General features: G+C 45.4%; 4 protein-coding genes across 4 annotated transcripts; 1 reads left to right on the top strand and 3 right to left on the bottom strand.

Moving 5' to 3' along the window:
* Nucleotides 1-87: 87 nt before the first annotated feature.
* LOC121595396 (adenylate cyclase-like) lies at nucleotides 88-2,519 on the bottom strand. Its single transcript, XM_041919333.1, has 2 exons — nucleotides 1,772-2,519; nucleotides 88-1,199 (listed from the first exon to the last, which is right to left on the bottom strand). Exons 1-2 carry the CDS (start codon nucleotides 2,517-2,519, stop codon nucleotides 88-90), a joined length of 1,860 nt encoding a protein of 619 aa, XP_041775267.1.
* Nucleotides 2,520-6,238: 3,719 nt separating this feature from the next.
* Nucleotides 6,239-7,489, bottom strand: LOC121595821 (leucine-rich repeats and immunoglobulin-like domains protein sma-10). Its single transcript, XM_041920070.1, has 2 exons — nucleotides 7,398-7,489; nucleotides 6,239-7,334 (listed from the first exon to the last, which is right to left on the bottom strand). The coding sequence occupies exons 1-2, from the start codon at nucleotides 7,430-7,432 to the stop codon at nucleotides 6,239-6,241; spliced, it is 1,131 nt and encodes a 376-aa protein (XP_041776004.1). The 5' UTR covers nucleotides 7,433-7,489.
* Nucleotides 7,490-7,808: 319 nt separating this feature from the next.
* On the bottom strand, nucleotides 7,809-9,011 carry LOC121595397 (receptor-like protein kinase BRI1-like 3). Its single transcript, XM_041919334.1, has 2 exons — nucleotides 8,956-9,011; nucleotides 7,809-8,874 (listed from the first exon to the last, which is right to left on the bottom strand). Exons 1-2 carry the CDS (start codon nucleotides 8,982-8,984, stop codon nucleotides 7,809-7,811), a joined length of 1,095 nt encoding a protein of 364 aa, XP_041775268.1. The 5' UTR covers nucleotides 8,985-9,011.
* A 714-nt stretch (nucleotides 9,012-9,725) lies between these two features.
* On the top strand, nucleotides 9,726-10,476 carry LOC121595823. The gene is made up of 2 exons (XM_041920072.1): nucleotides 9,726-9,853; nucleotides 9,927-10,476. Exons 1-2 carry the CDS (start codon nucleotides 9,806-9,808, stop codon nucleotides 10,389-10,391), a joined length of 513 nt encoding a protein of 170 aa, XP_041776006.1. The 5' UTR covers nucleotides 9,726-9,805; the 3' UTR covers nucleotides 10,392-10,476.
* The last annotated feature ends 374 nt before the right edge of the window (nucleotides 10,477-10,850 follow it).

Below are 10,850 nucleotides of genomic sequence, written 5' to 3' on the forward strand. Positions count from 1 at the left end.
TTTCACTAACGCACGATGTTAGAGCCGAAAAGAAGTGCATCGGATGTAACATGAAGTGCCCTCCCAAAACCGCACCATTCTTTATTGCTAAACAATGATCGAAAGTTGCCTTTTTAGAGCATTTTCGTTACGACTCCAGTCGCTCGTGCGCGAACTTGGTTTAAAATCAATGTCTACCGAACAGAACGGTTGGCCGAACAGGTGATTGTCACATTTGTGCCTGTTGCCACTAAGAAAGAGCTGCTGAAGTTGCTTGGGATATCTTCCCTCGTGGACAGTGATCGATCGTATGTTGTTGTGCGACAGGTACAGTGACGTTAGATTGTCCATGCCGGCAAATGCGTCCATGGTGACAATGGTCAGCTGGTTGCTGATCAAGCTTACGGTGGTAAGGTTCGTCAGCCGGTTGATACAGTTTGGCACGCTGGTGAGATCGTTCGATAAGAACGATATAAAGGTTAAGTTCGTCACCTGCTCCCATTGGCAAAAGTCGACCGTTTTCAGACGGTTGTAGGCAAAAGAAATCGTTGCCATATGCTCGCTGGAGAATCGGCCAACGAGCAGTTCGATCCTGTTGTACGAGAAATCAACATACGCGAACCATCCGATCGGTGCGAGTACCTCGAGATTCAGCACACTCAGCTGATTGTGGTTCAAAAGCAGGGCACTGAGCTGTCGCTGCTGTCCGGCGTGCGGTGTACTGGTGATTGTGTGGATTTCGTTGTAGCTCAGATCCACCGTATGCAAAAACCGACACCAATGCAGCAGGTCCAGGTTAAGATGCTGGAGGTGCGAATGCTGCAGACTGATGTGTTGTAAATTTGTCAAATTTTGAACCGTTGGCGGGATCTGCTGCAGATTGCTGATCCTAATCGACAGCTCCCGCACGGCATCGTTTGGCTGGAAGTGGATCCATCTGAGCTGCGTTATATGCACGAACAGGCAGGTGATGGCGAGATAGCTCGGAATTATGATGATCTGCACCGGTTGCGAGTCAGTGATTTCCAGCTTCCGCACCGTGTCGGGCAGGTGTACGATCGTGGCCTGATCTACCGTCAACGCTTTGACGCGCGTGAAGCGTATGAATGTTGCCCCATTTGTGATGTTCTTCAGCTTGGAGAGATCGCTCTTCAGCTCGCCAAGATAATGGATGGTGCACTCAACCCCGTCGTATTTGCTACAGTACCACTGGAACCCAACTGCCCAGCCGGAGATGAAGGAAAGGAGCCCAACGAAGAACGGCGCCTGAAACTGGATGCGACCGATAAGCATTGTTTGCTTTTGCAGTTGCACTAGCAGCACTGAGTGAAATACACTTGCAGCAAAAATGCTTCATTCAAATGCGATCCATTTCCGTGAAATAAGAAGGGAAGCATCAAGCGAAATAATAGCTTAATGATGACGAGATTCTAAATAGCTTTCCGCTCTGCGGCTTTGCTGCATTTCGGCTTCGGTTAGTGCAATATTTACTTTCCTTGAGGAAGCGCGTGGGACAAGCGTTTGCGTTTATTTGTTAACATATCTCACTTTACAATTACAAGCTGCCTATGAAATGTGCTGTTGTTATTCATCCAGCCGGTACGGTACGATACGTTTGATTTGAATTCAATGTCCAACGGACAAAACGCTACACCGGAGGAGAGGTCACACTCTGCCTGATTGTTGCTCAAAATAAGCTTCGACAACCGTACGGGATAGTTTTCCTCTCGAAAAGTGATGAGCGAGATTCGGTTTGCCGAAAAATCCAAAGTCGTAAGATTTTCCAGCTCACCGAAGCGTTCCATGTCGACCTGGGTGAACTTGTTCCTGCCGAACCCAACGTAGCTGAGGTTCGGCAGGTGGTGTATGCAGTTGGGAACGCGGGTCAGCTCGTTCGCCTCGAACGATATCTTTGCAAGGGTCGGCATTGCATCCCACTGACAAAAGTCGATCACTTTGAGTCGGTTGTGGGAAACGATCAGAGTTTGGAGATGGTCGCTCGAGAACCGCCCTACCAGCAGCTCAATTTTATTGTGCGATAGGTCCACTTGCTCAAACAATCCAATCAGCGGCAGAAGCTCGAGATTTAATATTCTGAGCTGATTGTTGCGAAGATTGAGTGTGACGAGGTTGTGCTGCTGCAGACATTGGAGAGTGCTAGCGAGGGTGTGTATTTTGTTGTACATCAGGTCCAGCGTGTCCAGCTTGCGCAACCATTGCAGCAGGTCCAGGTTAAGGTAACGGATGTAGGACTTTTGCAGCTTGATGTACTTTACATTGTTGAGGTTCCGTAGCGATGGTGGTACCAGGTGCAGATTGCTGGAAACGATCGACACCAGCAAGACGGCCTCGTTGGGCTGGAAGTGGATCCAGTTGAGCTGTGTCCGCGCAATGGTCAGACGCTGGATGGCGTTCGCACTGGGCAGGATGAAGTGTATCAGTGCTCTTGAGTCAACAATTTCCAGCTGTTCGACAGTTTCTACGAGGTGTTTGGCGATCGAGTGATCGAAGGTGAGCGTGTCCAAATGTTTGAACCGCATCGACGCTATCTCATTCGGTAGCTTCGTTCGTAGTGCGGACAGATTAGAAATGGAAGGATCAAGACGCACCACGGTGCACTTGGTTTCCCGGTTTCCTTCGCAGCTCCACTCAAAACCATCCACCGAGGTCAGCACACCGAACAGGAAAGACCAACGGAGAATGAAAGAGTCAGTACGCATGATGGCGATTCACTTACAGTACTGACGGCACAAATTGAAAAATAAAACGATGAATCCGTCGGCGCCGCGAATGTCGATGCTGTAAATGGCTTAACATTATTTCGTAAACGAAACCAAACGAGCCACATTGTTGTAAAGCTACGCGATGGTCAATGATAATGGGATAAAGTGCGTGCGACTCATTTAGCACCCTCAGGCATATTGTTATTGTACGCACGTGCATGCGTGCATTAGTTTGGACAGTAACTTTGAAAGTTGTTCCCAAACCGCCCCTTCAATATAGTTTGCAGAAATAAAAAAGCTTCAGCTAGTTTCCCCTAGATGACGCCACAGAAGCTTTATTCAATAGCCAATACATTTTTAAGTCACGATCGTTAGCTGCCGCCGTAAAGAGTTGTTATTTCTTTTCCAGTCACTATTCTTGTCTCTTGCTTTAAATTCAATTTCCACCGGACAGAACGGCATGTCATTATCGTGGCTACATTCGACCTTATTTTTGCTCAAAATAAGCCTTGACAATCGTTTGGGGTGTCGATCTTCGTGGAAGGCTATGCGTGAAATCTCATTCGACGATAGATCCAAAGTAGTGAGATTGTCCATCGCGCCAAACACGTCCATGCTTACACTCTTGAGCTTATTGCTTTGGAAGCCTATGTAGGTAAGGTTCGCAAGACGATCCAAGCAGTTGGGCAAGTGGGAAAGCTCATTCGATCCAAAATATATGAAAGTAAACCGTGGCACAGGTTCCCACTGACAAAAGTCCAGCACTTTGAGACGATTGTTAGATAGCTTAATACTTCTCATGTCATCGCCAGAAAATCTTCCAACGAGCAGGTTAATTTTGTTGTGCGAAATATCCACATACACAAACCATCCGATGGGAGCAAGAACCTCGAGGTTAACGGTTTGGAGTTGATTGTTGCTCAGATCCAGCAAGAAGAGGCGACGCCGTTGGCCATCGCTAAGCGTACTGGTGATCGTGTGGATTTTGTTATGCATCAAGTCCAGCGTATCCAATGACCGACAATCAATCAACAACTCCAAATCAAGATGCTGAATGTAAGAATACTGCAGTCGGATTACTTCAACGTTTTTCAAATTCTTCAGCGACGGTGGTATCTGTTGCAGGTGGCTGGAAGCTATCCAAACCCCTTCGATCACGTCATTAGGCTGGAAGTGAATCCAGGCTAGGCGCGTTTGCACTACAGTGAGTTGTTTGATCGTAACGTTCCCTGGCACAATGATTTTTCTCAACACTGTGGAGTTGATAATTTGCAAGTATGCGATTGTGTCTTCAATGTGATTAAATATCGAATGACCGATCGATGTCCCTTTGAAGTTGCGAAAGTGCATAAATTTTAGCCGCGTTGGTAATTGCGATCGTAGTGAGCCTGGACTTAGCTTTCTGGGATCGAAATGATCGATAATACACTGCTCACTTACTTCACAGGACCATTGCAGACTCAATACGCAGGAAGTTAAAACTGGGATTGAAAGCACGTAAACGAAAAGTAGCAACTTTCCTCGAGCACTAGATGATCCGATCAAAGATTTGTCCCGTTGAACAATACACCGATCGAAAGTCATGTTCGCAACGATAATAATACTGAGTTTTACCGATCTCCCAAGCCGATCTCAATATTCGCGCGTATTGTAAGGCAGCAAACGAATAAAGTTGCACGTTGGCAATGCTGGTATTGCTAATTAGGGTGGCAAAAACTGTGCATATAAGTACTGCAATTGTGCTTGCAAATCATACTAGGGACAATCAAAGCACGTGGAGAATAGTTCTGTTTGAACTCCATTAAAATGACATTAGGCAACAAATACTATATAAGTTGCAAAAGCTATTAACTCTCCGGCTAGTTGTAGATTCTGATTGACGAAGAAAATACGTTCGCAATATCGTTCAGCACCAAAACATGCTGAGTTTGACGGATTTATCACAATTTCGGCGATCAACGATCGAGTGACCAAAACCACTGCCAACTCCAGACTCTCATTTTGAATGATTGAAATATATTTGTTAGCCTCAAGTGACAATCGTTAGCTGCCGCCGTAAAGAGTTGTTATTTCGTTCCCAGTCACTATTCCTGTCCCTTGATTTAAATTAAATTTCCAGCGGCCAGAACGGCATGTCATTATCGTGGCTACATTCCACCTTATTTTTGCTCAAAATAAGCCTTGACAATCGTTTGGGGTGTCGATCTTCGTGGAAGGCTATGCGTGAAATCTCATTCGACGATAGATCCAAAGTAGTGAGATTGTCCATCGCGCCAAACACGTCCATGCTTACACTCTTGAGCTTATTGCTTTGGAAGCCTATGTAGGTAAGGTTCGCAAGACGATCCAAACAGTTGGGGAAGTGGGAAAGCTCATTCGATGCGAAGCATATAGCAGTTATCCGAAGCTTAGGATCCCACTGACAAAAGTCCAGCACTTTGAGACGGTTGTTGGACAGCTTGAGGTTTGTTATGTGATCACTAGTAAATCGTCCAACGAGCAGGTTAATTTTGTTGTGCGAAAAGTCCACATTTACGAACCATCCGATGGGAGCCAGAACCTCGAGGTTAACGGTTTGGAGTTGATTGTTGCTCAGCTCTAGAAATGAGAGACTTCGTCGATGAGCATTACTTATGCTACTGGTGATCGTGTGGATTTTGTTATGCGTCAAGTCCAGCGTATCTAGCCAACTACACCAAAGCAACAGCTCCAAATCTAGGTGCTGAATGAAGGAATGTTGGATTCGAAGTTCTTCAAGGTTTTTCAAATTCTTCAGCGACGGTGGTATCTGTTGCAGATGGCTGGAAGCTATCCCCACTCCTTTGATCGCGTCATTAGGCTGGAAGTGAATCCATGCTAGATGCGTATTAATCACATTGAGTTCATGGAACGTAGCGCTGCTTGGGAGAATAATTTCCTCCAATGCCGTCGAGTTGATAATCTCGACGTAGGTAGTAGTGTCTTCAATGTGATCAAATATCGAATGATCAAAGGTCCTCAATTGAAAAAAGTGAAACTGCAAAACTTTTACCTGTGCTGGTAATTGAGCCCTTATTGTGCCAAAGCCTATCTGTCTGGGATTGAAATGTTCGATGATGCACTGAGAAAGTAGTTCACAGGACCACCGAAGGCTCAACACGCAGCATGCTAAAAAGGGAATCGATAGTATGTAAACGAAGGATGGTAATCCCATCTTTTCAGGAGCACTGGAATGATCCGATCACAGATTTGTCTCGTTGAACACAAAAACCATTCGAAAGACACACGTTTGCAACAATGATATTAATGATCTTACCGAAATCATTCTACACCGCTAACGATATGATCGAGGTTCAAAACGACCCATGGAATTACAAGTGTAACGCTATTTAGTAGATCTAGAATATCAAAACAGACACACACACACACAAAACTCGTGCTGAATTGCATTTATTACCCTTTTATTTGAACATGAAACAAATATACCGCATTTATAATGACATTAAGTTACAAAGAATATATCTTCGCGAAAAATATAATAATAATTCACTGTTTTGTTAGTTGATGATTCTAACTGCTGGAGGAAATACGTTTGCAAGACTCTCTCGCTTCAATGGATTATTAGTTAGAAAGACATCTCGCAAGCTCGAAGCTAGGCGATTGACACCGCTAGCTGGGACTACCGTCTGAATTGCATTGCTGGTAAAATGTAGCGATCGCAGCTCAGTTAGCATCACAAACGAATCGATCGTAATGCGGGTGAGCTTGTTGTGGTTGAAGTTAAGAAACTTTACCCTTCGCATACGGCCCAAGCATTGCGGAATGTTTGGCAAGCTGTTCACGGCCAAGGAAAACGAATTTATCAATGGCATCGTGTTCCATTCGCACAGATTGATCGTAAACAGATTGTTGTTGGATAGTATGACCGTTGTAATCTTTGGATTGGTAAGACGACCAACAACGACCTCTATTTGGTTGTACTCCAGATCGATGATTTCGAGTGCACGCATGGCTGCAAACACAGTCATATTTACATGTTTAAGCTTATTGCTGCTTAAAGACACTCTTTCCAACGATGCATAGCACTGGGACGTGGGACTAGAAGCTTGGAAGATTAGGCTAGCGATGAGGTTGTTCTTTAGATTAAGACTAGTAAGCTTGGATAGGCTACAGAACGATTCGAAGGCGATCTGTTCGATGGGCGATTGACTTAGCTTGAGGACGGACAGCTTGGGTAGGTTTTTCAGCGTTAGTGGAATAGTGGCTAAGCTGCTTCTCAAGATGTACAGCTTCGAGAGTGTTCCGTTCGGTAGGAAAAGTAAGCGACTGAGTGTCGGCTCTGCAATGATAAGCTCCCTAATGGACGTTGCATTAGGCACAATTAAAGTTCGCACGGAGCTGGACTCATGCAATGCTACCGTTGATATGGATGATGGAATGTTTCCGAACAACGATCTGCCTACAATGGGTGGACTGATGAGGTTTTTAAATGCGATACTTTGCGCATCATTTGGAACGTGGCTAAACACGAACGTCCCTTCCAGGCTGGGTCGGTAGTTGGACACGGTGCAGGCGTAGTTACCGCTTTTCTGCTGACAAATAAATTGAAACGCTGAACTGCTGGGCACAGCAAGGATAATGACAACGAACAGGCTGGAAGTTGATAGACACTGTGTATACTAAGTTGGCTAAAAGAAGAGTCGTTCGCATTCGGACCTTCGGTGAGCGTGACTCGATGCGTCTCTCTTCATAATACTGTCCCGTTAACGACTGAAACGAACAGACTGTATATTGGTGCTGTGTACGTGCCACTGACAATAATAGGCCATCAGAAATGAATTTGCCGATCTTTAAACGTGGTCAGAACGTTGAAAAATAAGGGGAAAAAACTGTCTATTGAATTCAAACAATTGATCATTAGCAGCACTAATATATTTGGTTTATATATTTGATAGTGATTTGGATGTTCAATGCCGTACACTACATCAGACACAGCTGTGGAAGTAGGTCCTAGCCAAGCTCTAGCTCGAGTATTGCGGTAGGACATTAAACATTTCCGGAAATGTTCAGTGGAACATTGATGAAGTAGTATTTAAATGACGTTAAGCGTACAATTTCTTGAATGCTTTAAGTGTGTATTTGAATTTGTTGTAGCATCTTTTTCGATACATTCAAATAATTCACGCGGCTGTGTCGCATATCTATGTGTAACAGTTTCGGTGGGACCGAATCTTCGCGCAGTATGAACGATACTATCGGATTCCAAGCGAGCCGAAGGTACTGTAACACTTTGAGCTGAGCGAATGCTGCCAAGGACACGCTGGACAGAAGATTATTCTCCAGATTGATGGAGTAAAGGTTGGGAAATTTGTGCAGGCAGTCCGGAACACCGATAAGTTTGTTCTTTTCGATGAAAAGGCTAGTCATGTTGGGCATCAGCACCCACTCGCACAGGTCGATCTGAGGCAGTAGGTTGTTGCTCATTATTAGTTGACTAATTTCCGTGTTTTGGAAGCGTCCCACAAACGACACCAACATGTTATGCGACAGATCAATGATTTCCAATCGGCGAAATGGTGCAAATACGCTGGGAATGATCCGCATGAGTCGATTGTTTGCCAGGAGTAACTCCACCAACGATGAGGTACACCCGCTGATGAACTGCGATGCCGTGACGGAATAGATCTTGTTGTACTTCAGATCAATTGTTTGAAGATGAGTAAGATTGCAAAATAAGCTCACATCGATATTCTGCACCGGTGTGTAGTTAATTTTAACGTAAGCCAAACTCCTCAGATTCAATAGAGAGGATGGTACGTGATGTAGGGGAGCTTGTTCGATAGTCAGTTGGGAAAGGTTAAAATTTGGCTCGAAACTGATCGCTCCCAGCTTCGTTTGGAGGATAACCAGCGACAAGAAGCTAGCGTTCGCTGGCACCTTAACGTTGATAACGTAGGTTGAATCGTTCACCAGCACATGTGTAACGGTCGTTGGCAACGCACTCAGGAGTTTGTGATCAATGGTTTTCACTCTCAGTCGAGAGAAGACGAGCATGTAAGCGTTCGGTGGGATATGCTGCAGCACAAATGTTCCCTCGTAGTCTGGATACAGATTGGTCAAGCTACAAGTAAGTGCGGCACTGCCAGAGCAGACAAACTGAAACGCCGCCACGATGGGAGCAGCCGTTGCGAAGCTGAAAAGAAAACCACACAGGCAGAGACATTCAGTAAACGAATGCGTTCCAAGTGATGGCAGAATGCTGCATGTATAACACCTGAGATAGTACAACAAAGTGGCGTTCATTGAAAGCGGTCCTTTGTGTGGTGTGATTAGATCGGTGGAATTCGATGTACTGATCGGTTGTGGGACCACAATAGAACCAAAACAACACATCGCTCAGTGCCGCCTTCCGTGACGTTGTGCGTCTACGCACTTTAATAGATAGATGATTAAATTACAGTTAACAGGATGTAATAAGCATGTGAATTAGCTTGCCCGAAACATGCTTCAAACATGCGTTTCAACCGAAATTGTTCCATTCCCTGTTGTTGTGTTTTGGATATCAGCTAACCTAGATTGCGTAGATACATCTGGTACAATCAGCGCCATTTATTAGCTCCTTCGAGTGACAGCGCCCTCCTAACCAGACGCAAAACGTCTTGCTAATTCTAGCAGATCCCCAGAAGTAGCCAGAAATAGAGAAATTGCATACAGCTGGAAAAGCTGAACAAACAACCAGGCACACCAACACCAGTGCTAAACAATAAATCTTTCTCACGCATCACATAGCAATAGCTTCTAGAACGAAGCGAAATCGTCATGAGCGACCCAAACAGACGATATCCGTAAGAAAAAGATATTTGTTCAATGCTTGTTTCCTCTAGTGAAGGCTTGTTATTGACAAAAAAGTTTCGGCAATCGCGAATTTTCTGCAACAAGAAGCATATCAATATGGTTGACTGTTCCCACACGCCTATGGATGGTGGATGGTCCGTTTTTTGGACACCTTTTGCGTTCTGAAGTATAAAAAGGCTTGCAGATATTGACAAGCCTTATCATACTTCATCTGTAACTCGTTGAGTAGTACTTCGTTGAGGATCGTTGCTCTACAGCTTGTGGTGAAAATGAAGGCCGTGTACGTTGTTGCCCTTGGTGTCTGTCTTGTGGCGGTGGTAAGTGGCTGGCATTGATGGCAGTGGAAAATGGTTCCAAATAAACTAATTACCGAAACGGTCCTAAATTTAGGCTACGCAGGCAGCTCCTCAGCTCCCACTTCAGTTCCCCGCACTGTACTCACTGCTGACACAGGCGACAGATGTCCTCGGGAGATTGGTAGCGCAAATCACCACACTGGTCAACAATGTTCTCCTCGTGGGAGGCACCACCGTACAATCGGTGCTTAGGACCGCCGTAACTCTGGTGTACAACTTGGCCAACACCGCATTAACACTCATCACCGTTCCCTCTAGTGTGCTACCAGCGGTCAATAGCTTGCTTAACAGCGCTCTAACTCAGATCCAAGGCATCGTGGGCAATGCCGGCACGACTCTTACCACTCTGGTACCAGCGCTCGGAGGTGTGCAGACCGTTCTGCTCACGCTTGCCAACAATCTGGCTGCCCTCAATCAGAGTAGTTTGTCTACGCTCCAGACCGCGCTGACACAGCTGGCCAACTCGCTCGGCACTGTCGCCGGTCAAATTTCGGGCTAAAGGTAAGTGTCTGTCTACTATAGCTTACATGAGCGAGGTGTGTATGATCCTGGAACCGAGTTCCTAATAAAGATGTGCAAATGTATGCAGTTTTGCGTTTGATTTGGGGGAGCTGTGCAACTGGTTGCCTACTGTTAGGCGGAAAGTGTTGAGGGGATGCTAGTGGGTGAGTTGAAACGTTTCTGACTTTGTTGTTACGGAAGAATACTGAAGCAAAAAGCCTGTTCTATAGAATGTACTCAATTGCTAAATTGCTGTTTGATTAGTAGAATGCGACGATGTGACTTATCAAGAGCATAATTTACGTGCTATAATTAAACAGATCTCCAAAAGATCATGAGATCACTGCCGCTTCAACTGATCGTGCATCAAAGCTGTACCACAACACGAACGCGCGGGCACGATCTCTCCGACACACGATCACGCTCCACCACCCGATCGGGCGACCGAGGTTCGTCG

Source organism: Anopheles merus, chromosome 3R, assembly GCF_017562075.2.
Source record: "Anopheles merus strain MAF chromosome 3R, AmerM5.1, whole genome shotgun sequence".
NCBI lineage: Eukaryota > Metazoa > Arthropoda > Insecta > Diptera > Culicidae > Anopheles > Anopheles merus.